Source organism: Actinia tenebrosa, unplaced genomic scaffold, assembly GCF_029948245.1.
Source record: "Actinia tenebrosa isolate PJP-AT-01 unplaced genomic scaffold, QUT_ActTen_1.0 PGA_scaffold6__47_contigs__length_16458017, whole genome shotgun sequence".
Lineage (NCBI taxonomy): Eukaryota > Metazoa > Cnidaria > Anthozoa > Actiniaria > Actiniidae > Actinia > Actinia tenebrosa.
This window is the reverse complement of record NW_028292583.1, coordinates 2,087,822-2,106,058: the sequence shown is the minus strand read 5'-3', so window position 1 is coordinate 2,106,058 and position 18,237 is coordinate 2,087,822. Positions and strand designations below refer to the sequence as shown.

Genomic DNA, 18,237 nt, shown 5'->3' with positions numbered 1-18,237 from the left:
TTGTTCGTCTATGGGCCTTGTTGATAAGACCAACGATTTGGCCCAATTGGCCTATTTGGAAGTCTGGGAACATTTCTACAATTGTAATACGTGTGTCCCCTTTTTCCACAATTATCATAAATTGCTACTCCAGTCCCCGTTCTCTTACTACGAAAGGACGATTGTGGGCTAGAATTATTCCTTGTTGGGACAAAACCTTTCAATTGTTGATGAAGTTCCAGTTGAACAATTCGCCTAAGAAATATCGTTATTTTGAGAAGATCCTTGAAAACCTTGTGAGAAATTTGGTTTCTGAAAATTAGGTTACTGAAATGTTTCTTACGGCTGTGACCGATATTTATTTATTTGATACGCACCTACTGTACACTGATTGGGTACGAGAATTTTCTTTAATTGTTCAGCTACCGCCTCACTTTATTCCTTAGTACTGGTAGGTGCTGATTCTAGTGGATCGACTGAGTCTCCTAATCTGGTTGTTGTAAAACTGTTTCCTTTTCGTAAAACCCATATGTTTTATTAATTTCTAAAAATAACTGCGTCAAAGCAATTGTTTGAGTTATGTCAGACTTTGAACATTGATTTGAATTTGAAAACCCCCCCAAAAAAATTTCTCAATTCCTCACTCCACCTAAGAAAAGTCCGATCCAAGGGGTTAATCCAGGTTGTGATTTTCCACAATTTTGGATTTTAAGGCAAAAACTATCAAATTCTAAAAGAGCAAGCTAAATAGGAATCAAGGGTGTAATTCGTTTTGGTTTTATCGTACAAAGCATGTTTTTATGAGCATCAAACTATGAACTCGCAAGCCAAGTGTTCGCCTTTACAACACACCTTCCCCCCCAAAAGCCCCTGGGTGTATTTGAATTTTTGGCAGCCAAAACGTGTCGCTAACTATAGCAGATTGAAAGATTGTCCTCCCTCTACAAAACCATCAACCAACCATCATCTAGATGGAGCTTATTTGAAAACAGTTATTTTTATAATTCAGATTACCTTTCGTTCGTTTTGGAGGGGAATAGTCATAAGCCCGTGTAATGTTTTCAGCAAGAACGATCCTTCGACAATTCAAGCGGTTACTTGCCAGGATAATTCTATCATTTAAATAAAGGATTCTCTTGTATATGCGTTCGAGGATAATTAAAAAAAAAACGGTCCGGACACCCTTACTAATATGGTCAAGCATACCCTTAAATATGATCATTTGAAAGAACTATACTCTTAAACACGGTCATTGGAAAAAAAGAATACTCTTAAATACGGACATTGGAAAAAAGGATACTCTTAATAAATAAATACGGTCATTCGAAATAAGGTTACTCTTAAATACGGTGATTGGAAAAAAGGATGCTCTTAAATACGGTTATTGGAAATAAGGATACCATTAGCTCAGGCTCTAGTAGCCTTAGCTTTGGCTTTTTGCAACCTGGTCAAAGCACGTTTGCAACAAAAAGAAAACTACTATTTAGAATAGTTGTATTCATTTATGAAGTTTTTTTTCGTCGATTCTATTATATATATTTTTAATTGGCCAAAATATATGACCTTTCGAGTGCGAAAATAGTGAAAACATATACAGCTTTGGAGCCCCCCAAGCGTGAGGTTATCATTTCATCAATGTCAAGTTTCTAATGTGATGGGTTACCTGTCTAATTTTACCACAGGACAACCAATGGTAATAATTTAAGAGAGCAGACAAAAACATGGCCGCCATGTTGTTCACGTTTTCTTGAAAATCTTCCTCTCAAGCAGCGTTTCATCAAATTTTCGCCGCCAAAATGATGCAATCTCTCCTTGCTGGCCTTAAGAGCCGTTCAGACGAAGTTCGTCTTCAAGCAGCCAAAGGTTTACAACACTATGTTTCGACTGAACTGAGAGAAGCTTCGCCGGAAAAACACACCAGTTTTATGGACGACTTCAATCACCATATTTTTGAGATGGTTTCGAGTTCAGATGCTAACGAGAAAAAAGGTGGAATTATGGCCATAGGTAAGGCAGATAAACCCTTTCTCATTGGGTATTCATCGTTTTTTCTCAGTCATGTTTTTCACACCCCCTACTTTTTTATTGTGGAATAAATACTGCTCCTGCCTAAACTAAATGATAACATATTAAATATACTAATACTAATATAATCATTATTTATTTCATAGAATCGTGATATTATGATATCATTAATTTATCATAATTATATTATTGTATTTATGATGATACATTAATCGTTTTCATTATCTCATCAGTCATGAATAAGGTAAAATAGTGAGCTAACTGGTTGGCTCGGTTGAGCATCGGACTTTCATGCGGGAGGTCGTGGTTTGAGTCCCGGCTGGACCAACACTCAGGGTCTTAAAATAACTGAGGAGAAAGTGTTGCCTTTGTAATTACATCTGCAAATGGTTAGACTTTCAAGTGGCTCGGATGATCACTTTAAATGGCGGTCCCGTCTCTCCACACTCATTATTACTAACCAACATAGGAGGGACGTAAAATAACCACTGAGGATGTAAAGAAACCCTGGTAGTGACCACCCTCAGTGCCTACACTTCATACTAACCATCTCTCATGCTTGTAAATTGCATAAAAAGCAATCTGTCATTCACTTCTCAATGTAAAGTGCCTTTGATTATTCATATAGAAAGGGTGCTATATAATGCCTTTCTAGATACCTCCCCTTTGATCCTCCAGGGAAATAGACCCTTTCACTGTTTCTGATGCCATATAGCTTTTGGGGCAAGTTTACTAAGAAGCAACGGAGAAGAGATACGTTTTTCGTTATATTTCCATTCTGAGGTAAATTTTTGAGACCAAACTTTTTCAGTATATGGAGAATCCTCTGTTCAATGTTTTGTGTGATGTTTTTGAGCCGATGGAGCCAGCATAACACTGGTTCTCAGAGAGACAGAGGCTTTGGGTTTTGCGAGTTTCTCAACTGACTCCATCATACTGGTTCAATTTGACCATAAAAAAAACTTCCCTCGACAAGAATGACTCAATCGGCTCAAAGACGTCACAAAACATTGAACAGAGGATTCTCCATCTACAGACAAAGTTTGGCCTCAAAAATTTATCTCAAAATAGAAATATAAGGAAAAACGTATCTCTTTCTCCGATGCTTCTTAGTAATCTTGCCCCCCAAGAAATATGACGTTGGAAACTGTGAAAGGGTCTATTGCATGGCATAAATTACTTGCCAGAGCTTAACCAATCCATTAAATACCATCAACTGTCTTTCATTTTTCTCATAACTACTTCAACTCAGGTCATTGAAATGTCAGTTATCACCAACAATAGTCTTTCTCAAGGCTACACTCACCTGGATGATCACACTTCACAACAAAATAATATTGCTTGTATAGAGGTTTTTTCACTGGCAGCCATGTTTGTGTTCAGGAACAATGCAATATTTTTGCATTTTGTATTTTTGCATGACAAGAGAATCAAGTTCCCAAAGGAGAAAATTTCTTTTGTTTTGCCTTCAAACATAGCTGCATTGACGTCACATGAAAAACCTTTAGTACTAACCTTTAGTCATTAACCTTAATCATCATATTATTTCTATATTTATTAGTTGGCTTGATCGGTATTGCTGGTGGTGGGAATGCAACAAAAATGACAAGATTTGCTAATTATCTGCGAAACTTGTTACCTTCCAATGATACCATGGTCATGGAGATGGCATCCAAAGCCATGGGTCGTCTTGCCCTGACTGGTGGAACATTCACGGCTGATTATGTTGAGTTTGAAGTCAAGAGAGCACTAGAGTGGCTTGGAGGTGATAGGAATGAAGGACGGAGACATGCAGCTGTAAGTAATATTTTAACCATATTAAGCCTGGTTTTAATTTGTGACGGAGTCGGAGTCAGAGTTGGAAGCAGTTCGTACTGAAAATTGCAAATGAAAATGGTATATCTAAGTGTAAGCAAAGGCCAAGCAAAACAAAACCTTCTGATCCTTCAGATTCTGCTCCTGACACACTTCTGAGTCCCATACTCTGTTTTCTGTTTTTCACTCATAAACTGTTTCCACTTCTGATTCTGACTTTGACTCTGACTTCCACTCTGACTTCGACTCTGATTTTGTTACGAAGTGAACTGCATGGATGCAGTGTTCTGGTAATGAAATATCTCTCAATGCCATAGTCATGGGTGTTACTCTCAAACCCACTATCATAAATTGATAAATGATAAATGTGATGTCGTAAATGTGATGAATTATGTGATAATGGGGGAATTAACAGTGGATTCCATAGAGTGGCTCTTCATCCACTGGATTCCAATTGGAATAGTCCCTTCACATTTCCTTGCACCATCTTCAAAGGTAGCCATGCCTTTGCATCGAAGCAAGACAAACGTTGAGCTTGCTATAATAGAGGGACTATTGAGAAGTTTAAACCCTTGAAGCACAGGAGAGAACCAACAAACAACTCTGCTCACATACGACACTAAGCCTGTCTGGACACGAAAATAGGTCACATTGATGAGAGGTGAGTGCTCACCTCTGTGCACCAGTACTTTCCATTATGAGACAGTATGGAACTGCTTCTTGATTCTCTCCTGTGTTTTTAGAGGTTTTCTCTGGTTTCTCTGTTTTTTCTCCATCAATTAATTGGTTTGCGCTGTTGCGGTCACCCTGCCCTTTTCCTTTCTTTTTTCTTTTGTAATTTTTGTAATTTTGTTTCATGGGCAAAGCTTATAAAACAAAACAAACAAACAAATAAAAAGTGTCTAAATTTATTAAGGGTTTGAAAATTATTGCTATACAATAAAATGTTTAAAATTGTGATGTAAATTGTGATGAGATTAAAATGCTTCCATAATAAAATAGTGTTTGCCATTTTATTGTCACAGGTGTTGGTTTTAAGGGAGCTTGCTTTGAATGCACCAACGTTCTTCTTTCAACAAGTCCAGCCATTCTTTGATAATATATTCAATGCAGTAAGAGACCCAAAGGTATAGATTTTGACTCTTATATGTACAAATACCATTACTCATACAAGTTACTGCAGATTTCAATAATATGCAAACTTGGAAGTTACTAAGCTGCATGTTGATTTTTTTCCTCTTCTGTAAATCAAAAATAATCAGCCGGTACCTTTTATATTTTTGGCTTTCACCAGTGAACTCACCTTAACACTGCCTCGCCTACAAACTTGCTTACAAATAAAATCAAGTTGATCCCTAGTGTCATGCTCGTTCTTTATCTAAGCTAGTGGCCCTGGCTGAATTAGCTGCACTTTAACCATTGAATCAATGTTTAAAACCATGTTCTAATACAAAAAACTTTGTCCTTGAAAATCGAATTTTTGTGCTTGAAAAGTGCTTAAAAAGTCCTTGAATTTTGTAACGAGAATGTAGCGTAAACCCTGTGTAATATATTCAAAATAGCTGTAATATATCCAATATATCCATTATCCATTGGTATGGAAAAATCTAGGTGGCTTTTCATTAAGTCAAACTGACCAGTCTGAGCAGCCAGTTCCCAGATAGTATGTGCACCAATTCTTATTAGTTTTTAGAACTTGGTCAACTAGTTCTATAGAACTGCCAGGTACCATTTTGAGAACTGGCCACTCTGAGTGGTCGGTTCAACCTAATGGAAAGCGCCCTTACACTGAACCTTCAGCATTATTGTTAAATATTTCATGTTAATTTTTAATTTAATTTTGTATTTAAAGCAAGCGATACGTGAAGGAGCAATGGAAGCTCTCAGGGCCTGCCTTGTGATACTTGCCCAGAGGGAGACCAAAGAGATCAGAAAACCACCACTGTGGTACAGTGTAAGTCTTAAACTTATTCAGGACAAATAATAAGGGAAGCACAGGTGGCGTACAAGTAGAGGTGAGAGCGATCCCTGCTCACCAGTGCGTCTGGTGACTGGTCTAAGAGGTGTTTGCCTGGACAAGTGGCAATTTTTCATTTTAGCCCTTGGTTTTTGCCATGTGGTTTGTAGTGATGTCACTATAATAGGCCGGTAAAAAGGTGTTGATTTCATTATTACTCTTTATCAACAGCAAAGCTATGAAGAGGCTAAAAGGGGATTTGAAGACACAGTAAACACTAAGGAAAAGGGTGTGGTACTGACGAAGGAAGACAAGGCCCATGGGTCATTATTGATTATTAATGAGCTGATGAGAAGTGCTAGCCCTGAAGGGGAGGTAGGTGGAGGCAACACCATTACTACCATTAATGTTATTATTATTACTAACAACATTGTCATCATCATGATCATCATTAGCAGCAGCAACATTGGAATCATCAGTGGTTGTCATTGTCGCCACTATGTCATTGTCATCATAGTCATCATCACCATGATCACCATCTTCATTATCGCTACCAACATCAGCACCACCACCACCATCATCACCACCAACATCACTATCAACATCACTATCAACATCATCATCATCACTACCACTCACACCACATCACCATCCTCATTATTACCATCACCATCATTACCATCATCATCATAACCATCATCATCATCATCATCATCACCACCATCCTCATCCTCATCATCATCATTGCCACCATCATCGTCATCATCATCACCACCATCATTATCATTTCCATCATCATCACCACCATCAACAACAGCAGCAGCAACACTGTCATCATCAGGATCATCAACATTGTTGTCTTTTTTATCATTGTCACTACTAGCATCATTGTCTTCATTATCACCATCATCACCTCCATCATCACAATAACTGTTGTCATCACCATCACCATCATGACCATGACCATCATTGTCATCATCATTAGTTACCCTCATCACCATCTTATCATCATCCCAATCATGTGCAGTCATCTCCATCATGACCATGACCGTGATCATCATCAGTCACCCTCATCACCATCTTATCATCATTCCCGTCATGTGCAGTCATCTCCATCATGACCATGACCGTGATCATCATCAGTCACCCTCATCACCATCTTATCATCATCCCCATCATGTGCAGTCATCTCCATCATGACCATGACCATGATCATCATCAGTCACCCTCATCACCATCTTATCATCATCCCCATCATGTGCAGTCATCTCCATCATGACCATGACCGTGATCATCATCGGTCACCCTCATCACCATCTTATCATCATCCCCATCATGTGCAGTCATATCCATCATCATCAAATGATGTTTAAGGCGAGGTAAAATCATCTAAATGACCATATTTTTTGTTTATCACCAGCAATTCAAGAAAAATTTAGAAGACATATACTGTGACCAAACACAGAGTCAAATCAGTCTAAATGACCTTGGCATCACATCGCCTAAGAGCAAGTTTGCACAACAGACTGGCTTCCTACACCAACGCTCTACCATGTCTACTATCGTTAGCAGTGGTTTGGGGGAGATAAATCCAATGTGCCATAGTAAAGTGTGCAAGGAATATATGGAGGATAAATTTGATGAGGTAAAAAGCAATGAAGCTTTTACAATGCAGTGCACAAAATTATAAGTTTAATGTAATTCACATACTTCTATGCACAAGCTTTTGTATAATGATAATAATAATAACGGGGTTCTTATATAGCGCATTTTACATGGTCTCAATGCACTTCACAATCATGACCAGTGGTGGAGGACTTTACGGGCTTCGTATTTAGGCGCTAGTAGCAGTTGTGCAGCTCAATCATGAGTGATTTGTTAGTATGTTAGTATTAATGCCTCCAGATTGGGATAGGCTGTTGAACCGGGAGACAATCCCCTACTCAACAGGTTCTTTTATGTCCCCCATTTACTGTTGGTTAGGAAGGGTTGGGAGACAGGGCCTACGGTTTAAAGTCCTTGTCCGAGAAGACTTGAAGGTCTTACCATTTGCAGATGTAATTACAAAGGCAGCACATTCTCCTCAGTTATTTTAAGACCCTGAGTATTGGTCCGGCAGAGGCTTGAACCACGACCTCCCGCACAACAGACCAATGCTCTTACCAACTGAGCTAAATGGATGGCGGTAAGCCCTGTTTACACTAGTGAATTTTGCGGCGATTTTTGCTGCGATCCTGTCCATAATATATAATGGTAAAGAATTTATTGGTAAAGTTTTTTTCAAGATACCAAGATTTTCCTAGACGAATGTCTCTATTGAAGGATGAGACAAAAGATTTCATATTTCCTAAAATTGTCACAAAAATTGCAGCAAAAATCGCTGCAAAAATCGCCAGTGTAAGCGGGGTTTTAAACTGACACATTTTGATGCAAAGCTGGCTGGTTTTATAATAAATAAAGCATGTATAACCTTGTTTATGTTTGGCAGCATAGTGTAAGTGTGACCTCAATAATATGGATATTTCTTCTTGGTCCAAATCAAAAAGCAATTCTATAAAGATCTATTTTTCTTACTTTTTCTTTATTTGGATTTGATGTCTAATTTGTTGAAAATGTTTTGCTTTATTTTATTCTCTCATGGTATGGAATATCATAATATTGAAATATTGAATCCTTCTTTGTCAGGTATGTTCTCTCATTCTGAAGTATCGTGGAGTCAGAAACAGTGCTATCCAACAGACTCTTCTTACTCTCATCCCAAGACTGGCTGCTTTCCAACCTCAAAGATTTGTTAAAACGTAAGTGTGATATCTTTTGTTTCTTACACATCAGGAGTTTTTGTTAATTAGCACTACCTCCACCTCTTTATCACATTTACTTAACCACTTCCACCACCACCACCATCATCATCATCACCACCATCATCACCACCACCATCATCATCACCACCACCATCACATCACCACCACCACCATCATCATCATCACCACCACCATCATCATCATCACCACCATCATCATCACCACCATCATCATCATCATCACCACCATCATTATCTTCACCATCATCATCATCACCACCATCATCATCATCACCACCATCATTATCTTCACCATCATCATCATCACCATCATCATCATCACCACCATCATCGTCATTTACTTCTTGACCACCACCACCATCATCATCACCATTATTATCACCATTATCATCACCACCATCATCGACATCAACATCGTCTCAATCAACACCACTACCCCATTATCATTGTCATCATCTTTTCTTCTTCATTAGCATCACAACCCACTACCATCAATACCATCACCACTGTCAACATTATCATCACCACCACCACCACTACCACCATCATCATCATCTTCTTCTTCACCATCATCACTACCCTCACCACTGTCATCATCATCATCACAATCTTCATATTTATTACTATTGACTTTTTACTATTTCATGATAAACTTTTTACTATTTCATGTAGATACTTACACAAGGATGTGATTGCCCTACTTGATTGCAGCTTTGAAGAGGGTAAATATTCCTCACAACCACCATGATACCACACCTTAGTTGTACAAGTCATGTACTCATTTCTTGTATGCAGACATACACACCAAACCAACAGTTGAGAAAGAGGGGGTGGTATGGGTGGTGTAGTGGTTTACCGCTCGCCTCTCACCACTGTGGTCCGGGTTCGAGCCCTTGTTCAGACTGGATCATATGTGAGTTGAGTTTGTTTGTTGTGTTGTTCTCTCCCTTGACACGAGGGTTTTCTCCTGGATCTCCGGTTCCTCCCTCCATAAAAAGCAACATGTGAGTTGAGTGTTGTATGTTGTAAATATAGAAGGTAGTGGTAGTGCATGTGGAGGGAACCTCATGGAAGAGCCCCGCATGGCGAGTGGTGGTTATAAAATATAAGTTTTTAAAGAAAGAAAGACAGACAGACAGACAGACAGACAGACATGTAGATGATGGCTAGTAAACACTAGCGTGGACTGCATCAGTGTTTCTAATGAAACAGTTATCGTAGATTGATATGTTTTACACCGTAGTGAAAATAGGAACTGACGTTTCGGATGTTAGTCCTTCGTTGGAGTCAATAGAAAGTAAGAGCGAGAGAGATGTTTATATAGTAGAGGAGAGAGAAAGCAAACCAATAAGAAAAAAGCAAGCCATAAAACAAAGGAAAACAAAAGGATCGAAAGCAACAATAGGTGGGAAATAACTTAATTATAAGCTTACGGTGTAAAACTTATCAATCTACGATAACTGTTAGACAGACAGACAGAATGACAGACTAAGAAAGATAAAACATCAACCAAGTGTTTTTTCTTCCAGGAGAGAGAAAGATCTTCGGCCTTCAAAGCTGTTGGTCTGGTTGCTATAGCAGTAAAACAGAACATCGAAAAACACTGCAAAAACATATTAGACCTGGTGAAAGCTTCCCTACCCATCAAGGACCTTGGACACAAGTATGTCAGGCTTTTATTCATTGGTTATTAGTCAAGATAAAGTAATAAACATAGTTGCTACTCAGTTATAATACACCCACCTGTTTGGACACCCAGCTAATATGGACACCCACTTATTTGGACACCCACTTGTTTGGACACCCTGCTCCTATAGATAGATGTGCAGGCACATCCCACTAATTTGGAAACCCACATAATTTGGACACCCAGCTTATATGGACACCACTTAATGTGGACACTCCACTACCAATGTGCATATCCCACTATTTTGGACACCTACTCTATAGATGCACACCCCTTTTTTGGACACCCTCCTACTCTATGGACCATACAAAATGTGCATGCACTCCCACTTCTTTAGGAAACCCACTCTATGCAGACACCCTCTGGCAATGTGCACCCAAACAATTTAGTCACTCAATGTGGACACCCAACATTTTGGGTCACCCACTTAATAATATGATGCTGTTATTGTTTTCTTTTTAGGCGTCAGAAAACTGTTACTGTGGACCCAATGGTATTTGCATGTGTTGCATACATGTCTCGTGCAATTGGTCCAAAGATTTCTAAAGATATCAAGGACCTCCTGGAACCTATGCTGTCTGTAGGACTGAGGTAAAGGATAAGATTACCACTTGTATATATGTGCCTGACATGCCATCTCTTGTTAAAGCGATGCCTAATGTTACCTTTGCTATTTCGTATACTGTACTGTACTGTGCTGGGCTGCATCGTATCATACTATCTTATCTACATGTATAAGTGTTTATCTGTACTGTGCTATGCTGTGCTGTGCCATGTTGTGCTGTGCCATGTTGTGCTGTGTGCACTGCGCTATGCAGTGTTATGCCATGCTGCATTGTGCTTGCTCTTCTGTGTTGTGCTCTTCTGTTCTGTGTTGTGTTGTATCCCAAAAGCTTGCTGTGCTGTGCTGTGCTGTGCTGTGCTGTGCTGTGCTGTGCTGTGCTGTGCTGTGCTGTGCTGTGCTGTGCTGTGCTGTGCTGTGCTGTGCCATGTTGTGCCGTGTGGAGCCATGCAGTTTTACGCTATGTTGTATATTGTGTCATGCCGTGAGTGCTGTGCATTCCTTAATCCTCCCTACCTACACCTAGACCTCAGCCATACCTATACTGACATAATATGGATTACAATCTTTTATTTTAATATAGGAATATATTTTGTATTTTGCAGCCCTGCTTTAACCGCCTGCCTTCATGACTTGGCTAATCAAGTACCCCAACTCAAGAGAAGCATCCAAGGTATAAAGACTCCCTAGATATTTCAAATAGACCTGATTTTTGTTTTGTAGAAGCTCTAGGACCTCAGTCCTTCTTTCACAAAATCAGCATTATTTTCTTCCAATATGAAAGAAGTGATGAGAAGATATAGAATATTTAGACACTTATACCAGGCTAAGCCTGAGTAATGAGTCTGTAATCTGAAGAAACATAGCGGTAGCTTGCCTTTTTATAAAGCCATCATAGAAGCTAATAATCTGGATTTTGTTTTTCATAGATGGTCTACTAAAGATGTTGTCACAGATACTCATGCATAAGTCACTGCGACACCCTGGTGCACCTAAGAGTAGCACCCCTACTCTTACTCCCTCTGGTAGGTCATAATAGTCTAGACTCTTCCACAGTCTCGCTCGTCCTTTCCGTCTCCATGCTTAGAGACTGTAACGGTACAATGACCGAAAGGACTTATGGGTCCCAAAAAATTTGGAGCCGGCGTGGTTTGGAGACCAAAATACTCTTCCACAGTCTCTCTCATTTTCGCCGCCATGGCCTCAAATAGGAAAACATTGGAGTAGGTCTCTTATATTATTTTTGTCTGTATTTTTCAACAGCATCTTCACATTCGTTGTTTGATACTGCTGAGAACCAAAGCACAGTGCTTGCATTGAGGACATTAGGATCATTTGATTTTGATGGTAATTTACTACAGCTATCCTTTCTCCATCTTTTCACTATCTTAAGGGAAAGCATAGGTAGCGTAGTGGTGAGAGTGCTCGCCTCTCACCAATGCGACCCGGGTTCAAGTCCCTACGAGCTTGGTGTATGTTAGTTGAATTGTTTGTTGGTTAGAACTCTCCTGTGTTCGAGGGCTTTGAGGGTTCGAAGTCTTAGAGGCCATTGAAATGAAGTTAAGGTGATTCTGGTGCTATAGGGCACCCAAATGAAATTTATAACTAGCAGGAAGACCATACTATGTATACCTTCATTTCAATGGAAGTACTTAGGGTTTCCATGGTGATAGCGATCCCAGTTATTCACCATTTTCCATACATCGGTTCACTGTTCAAACAAAAAGCATTCAGTCGAGGTTGCAAGGTTGAAATTTCAATGCCTTGTTTGAGCGCTTTGTGTTAACGTTTGACCAGTGAACCAATGTATGGAAAATCATTGGTGAATAATGACAAGCATGGCAATGTTATTTATTCAAGATTTCTTACATATTCCTCTGTTATACCACATGCAGATTCATTGCGCACACATGCCCATCTTGTACGACAGTGTGCTGACACATTCCTTGGAAGTGAACATAAGGACATCAGAATGGAAGCTGTTAGGACTTGTTCCAGACTTCTCTCTCCAACCACCCATGTAAGTTGCTTCTATCAGGACAGCTATTTGTGTTGTAAAAGGCAGCTGAACAAAAAGGAGAACAAGAACGAGAACAAGAATGAAAATAAGAGCAAGAGGGAGAAGGAGAGGGAGTGGGAGTGGGAGTGGGAGTGGGAGTGGGAGTGGGAGAAGGAGATATTAACATATTAATATAATTAATATAATTGATATAATTAATATAATTAATATAATTGATATAATTAATATAATTAATATAATTGATATAATTGATATAATTGATATAATTGATATAATTGATATAATTTATAATTTAATATAATTGATATAATTACATATTTTGTTTTTATCAATCAGCCAATGGTATCTGCCAACCAGACTTTACAGCACGGCCCAATAAGTCCCACTTCTACACATGTTGTATCTGAAGTGCTGAACAAAATGTTGATGGTCGGCATCACAGATCCTGGTAAGTGAAATATTCCCTTAAAAATGTAAAACCCACTTATCAATTTCCAATTGATTGGTTGTGGGAATCAAGGTAGGCGTAAGTGGTAGTGCACTCACATCTCACCCCTAGGGTCTCAGGTTTGATTCCTGGACTCAACATCGCATACATTAGTGAACCAAGGGTGGTGTAGTGCACTCACCTCTCACCTCTGGGGTCTCAGGTTTGATTCCTGGACTCAACATCACATACATTAGGTACCAAGGGTGGTGTAGTGGTGGTACACTCACATCTCACCCCTAGGGTCTCAGGTTTGATTCCTGGACTCAACATCGCATACATTAGTGAACCAAGGGTGGTGTAGTGCACTCACCTCTCACCTCTGGGGTCTCAGGTTTGATTCCTGGACTCAACATCACATACATTAGTGAACCAAGGGTGGTGTAGTGGTGGTACACTCGCCTCTCACCTCTAGGGTCTGTGGTTTGGTTACTGGACTTGGCATCACATGTGAGTAGAATTTGCTAGGCGTTAATTCAAATGTTTTTCTCTGTGCTTGTGGTAAGCATTGGTGGTGTGAGCTGCAAATGTGCTGATTCTCATCGATGCTACCAAGGCCAAAGATTTGTTCAAAATGTCATAAGCACTACCCTCAAAAAGCAAGGGTTATAGGTAGACTTAATTTATAACTTTTATATGTAATATTGACAGACCCAGACATCCGATACTGTGTACTCATTTCTTTGGATGAAAGGTTTGATGCACATCTTGCACAGGCAGAAAGTTTGGCAGCTCTGTTCGTAGCTCTTAATGATGAGGTATGGATTATAATTAGACAGCTTTGAATTTTTAAATATTCTTCATCTTCTTTTGCTGTCATGGCTAGATGCCACATATATTAGCACCTTTACAAGCTTTGACCACTTTTTTCTGTCATTGGCAATCATTATAAATTCTTCAAAGGAGATGGAAGATCCCTCAAGGTCCTTGATCACGCTGTTTCATGTACTTTGTGTAACTTGTGTGATTCTTGTTGAATGCAGGAATTCGAAATCCGTGAAGTTGCAATAATCATCATTGGAAGATTAAGCAGTCTTAACCCAGCCTATATCATGCCGTCATTGAGGAAGACTTTAATTCAGGTAAATGTGCTTCCAAATGGTTTAAAGTCATCTTGCAACCTTCCCAACTTCCCCTCACCATCTGGGCCCCAACCATATTGGTAACCCATCCAAACTATTGAGGCTTTGCAACATCACATGATGGCAGCCATGACAGGAGGCAGGAACAATTGAATCTGGTCTAATCTGATTTACATGAGACAGAATTCAGTTTCTAAGGGGAAAAAAAAGACTATTGTTGTGTCCCTATTCATGGCTGCCATCACTTAATGGTGCAAAGCCTCTATTCATTGGGTGTGCTTGATTTGGGTGTCAAGGGTGGCCTTAGCATAAGTAAGCTCATCTCTGGAGTCTTTGGCCAACTCCTGGACTTGGCATCACATGTGAGTAGAGTTTGTTAGGTCTCTCCCTTTTTTTGATGGTTTTCTTCAGGTTCTATGTTTTTTCTCCCTCTGTAAAGCCAACACACTTATCAATTCTATCTGTGAGTTACCACATTAAGTGTTTTCTCTACATTTCAGATCTTGACTGAGCTGGAGTACAGCGGAGTTGCTCGTAACAAGGAACAGAGCGCAAGAATGTTGGGCCACTTGGTCTCTAATGCACCCATGCTAATAAGGCCCTATATGGAACCTATATTGAAGGTCTGTCTGATGCCCTGTACTACATGTAAAATATCGTCTTTAATACGCCCATATGCTAATAAGGACCTATATGGAACCTATATTGAAGGTCTGTGTGATGTCCTTGCACTTAAGACATTGTATGAAAATAATTAATATACACATGCTAATAAGGCCCTTAATGTAACCTGTAACATGTACCTATGCTAATGAGGCCCTATATAGAACCTACAGTGCTGTAATCCCCCTTTACTGGAGCTTTGGTTGTCTTTATTATTATTATTTATTGAATTAATAATCCTAGATCATATCTCACAGTTTTGTTTGTTGCTATACATGTTGCAGGCTTTGATCCCTAAGTTGCGTGACCCTGATCCTGAGGTAGTGATCAGTGTTACAGCTGCTATCGGAGAGCATGCGCAGGTAAGTAGTAGTATGGTACATAGACATAATATGTATTGCTTAATACTAGCCTGCTGTGGCTAGAAGAGCTATCTTACAGCTAAAACTCCAACTCTTAATATGCAGCTATTTCAAATAAGGTTGCTAAGGTTTTGTTGCATATATCATTGTATGTTACATGTTGGATACATACCAAAATTGTACTATGGGCAATATGAATGTGATAAGCAAAAGATCACAACATATACACTTTGCACTGCTTTTCCCTGATCAATACAACAGTCACAACAGGGAAACAGGGCAATACACTGCTGCCAATCACAAAATATAAAGGTACCCACCAATTATTTGATTGACAGAAGTGTATTGCCCAACTTCCATATCGCGACTGTTGTCTCAATCAGCTCGTAGCAATGAAAAGAATGCCTCATGACCTCATTCAAAACTGAACTTCAAACTTATCTCTTCAAATTAGCTTATTCTTTGTAAATAATTTTATTTTGTTGTTTTCGTTGTTTGTAATCATCCTTTTTACTAGCGCTTAGAACAGATTTGTATTTTCACTTTGTAAATAATAATAATAATTATTATTATTATTATTAATATTTATTCTGTCCTGTTCTAAGGTCTGTGGTGCAGAGACTGGTAAACGTATGAATGAATTGTGTCCTATCCTCATCGACATGCTGCAGGATGCCTCTTCATACCCAAAACGAGAGGTAGGGAATCAAAATTCAAATACTCATTACTGGTTCTTACTGAGAAGGATTTCATACCTGCATTGTCTTTGTCTCTTGGTAGACTATGTTTCAATGAAGACATTGCTTGTTGTATTTAGATTTTGTATTGAAATGCTGTATTCAATAATGGTTTCAATGCAAGAGCTGCAAAAAGTAGAGCAAACATTCCTATTATTGGACTCGGCTGTATGACTGAATTGAAATATTGTGACCACTTTGAATACATGAATGTTGTGTGGCATGACTAGTGACTGACTAGCCTCATGTTCACATGGAAGCATAAAAGCGTTTTCACATGTATGAGAACCTAGTCAGTTGCTAGTCAGTGTAGAACAATAGTTATTTATTATTTAATAGTTATTATTTATTAGTATTTATTATTATTGTTATTCAAGGGGTGGCCACATTTCAATTTGGAGTATGATAAGAGTTTTAGAAAATTTGCTTAATACATTGCTGCAATTTTCATAAACATGCAAAATCTGTGTCTGTGAGCTGCACACAGAAATTTGGTTTTTCGTGCCGTCAATCGAAGGAAAAACCAAATCTTAGCGTGCAACTTGGAGACACAGAGTTCGCATGTTTATGAAAATTGCAGTAAGTACACAGGGTTTGTGCAGGTCCTTGAAAAGTGCTGGAATTTAAAATGCATTTTCAAGGGCACTTGAAACTCCTTGAAAATAGAAAAAAAGTAGAAATGTCCTTAAATACTCCTTGAAAAAAATTGTCCATGAAAAATATCAGTAAAACTTTCAAGATAATTAAAATTAGAGATTTCCACTACGTCTCGTCTCTTATAATTTTTTGCTTTCCAGAACTTAGTGGCTCAATGTGGCATGGATATCACGTGACAAATTCGCACATCTCGATTAGCAGGGGCATTTTCTTCATATTTTTTTAAATACCAAAATAAAACACTCTTAAGAGTTACTCCTTGAAACATGTCATTTTGGTCCTTGAATACTCCTTGTAAACTCCTTGAATAATTTATTGGGAAAACCTAGCACGAACCCTGAGTACGTATTCTGAAAAAGATTCATAGCAGTGGTGAATAATTATCCTTTCAGATTGCACTTTGGACACTTGGTCAGTTGATTGGAAGTACAGGGTAAGAACTTGTCCTTTGTATTTATTCTTATCTATTTATTTTTCTATTCGTTCATTAAATTACATTCCATCATTCCCATCCATCCATCCATTCATTTAGTCATCTTTTTGGTCTATCTGTGTATCTATGTCATGTTAGGCTTTTCCTAGCCCAAGATCTGTATCTTCGTTTACTTTTCATTCCATCCCATCCCTTTTATCCAATCATTCATTCATTCATTCATTATATTTTCCCACTTATTCATCCCATCTCTTGTTATGCTTCCCAAGACCATTTCTTAAATCCAAACATTGTTTTCTCAAAAAAGAAGGAAATAAATTCTAAAGCTAAAAAAATAAAATATCTGAGATATATATGTACGACACTATGATAATACCATTAACATTAATCTATTCGTTTCTTTCAGTTATGTTGTGGAGCCATACAGAAAGTATCCTAACTTACTTGAAGTTCTTTTAAACTTCCTCAAGACTGAACAGGCTCCAAGAATCAGGCGAGAGGTACTAAAATTTAATACCATACTTCTCTACCAGATTAAATTTCCATGTCTTCTTACTGATTCTTAAAACTACTTACAAATTTTTGGTCAAGCTATCAGAATCTTAGAGTTCTTTCCATCAAGTCAGACTGATTGGTCTGAATGGCCAGTTCTAAAATTGTATGCATCAGGTTTTGTAGAACTGTAACAACGTGGCCCAAACTACATGTAGTTTTAAGAACTGACAAGTACCATTTCGGATCTGGCTGGTCAGACTGATTGCTGGAAAGCACCCTTGGATATCTTTGGGTTTTTATTAAAGTGTGCTCACTGCTTAATTTTACTTGTGACTTTCACTTTCTTGGTTATTTTGCACGCTGTAATATTAACAATGATGATGTTGATGAATGATGATGGTGATGATGATAGCGCTGATGATGTTGATGATTAATGATGATGAGGTTTATGATGA

The 18,237-nt window shown here is 38.6% G+C and overlaps 1 protein-coding gene across 1 annotated transcript in view; it reads left to right on the top strand.

Annotated features, from left to right (window-relative positions):
• The first annotated feature begins 1,775 nt into the window (after positions 1-1,775).
• Positions 1,776-18,237, top strand: part of LOC116299226 (serine/threonine-protein kinase mTOR) — a 40,650-nt gene continuing 24,188 nt past the window's right edge. Inside the window, exons 1-22 of the mRNA XM_089038881.1 lie at positions 1,776-1,986; positions 3,566-3,801; positions 4,845-4,946; positions 5,672-5,773; positions 6,008-6,151; positions 7,197-7,421; positions 8,462-8,574; positions 9,295-9,319; positions 10,127-10,260; positions 10,747-10,875; positions 11,452-11,519; positions 11,776-11,871; positions 12,110-12,193; positions 12,742-12,866; positions 13,203-13,314; positions 14,005-14,111; positions 14,337-14,435; positions 14,936-15,058; positions 15,383-15,460; positions 16,066-16,158; positions 17,247-17,287; positions 17,694-17,787. Coding sequence (XP_088895007.1) covers positions 1,776-1,986; positions 3,566-3,801; positions 4,845-4,946; positions 5,672-5,773; positions 6,008-6,151; positions 7,197-7,421; positions 8,462-8,574; positions 9,295-9,319; positions 10,127-10,260; positions 10,747-10,875; positions 11,452-11,519; positions 11,776-11,871; positions 12,110-12,193; positions 12,742-12,866; positions 13,203-13,314; positions 14,005-14,111; positions 14,337-14,435; positions 14,936-15,058; positions 15,383-15,460; positions 16,066-16,158; positions 17,247-17,287; positions 17,694-17,787 — 2,541 coding nt within the window. The remainder of the gene's footprint in view (positions 1,987-3,565; positions 3,802-4,844; positions 4,947-5,671; positions 5,774-6,007; positions 6,152-7,196; positions 7,422-8,461; positions 8,575-9,294; positions 9,320-10,126; positions 10,261-10,746; positions 10,876-11,451; positions 11,520-11,775; positions 11,872-12,109; positions 12,194-12,741; positions 12,867-13,202; positions 13,315-14,004; positions 14,112-14,336; positions 14,436-14,935; positions 15,059-15,382; positions 15,461-16,065; positions 16,159-17,246; positions 17,288-17,693; positions 17,788-18,237) is intronic.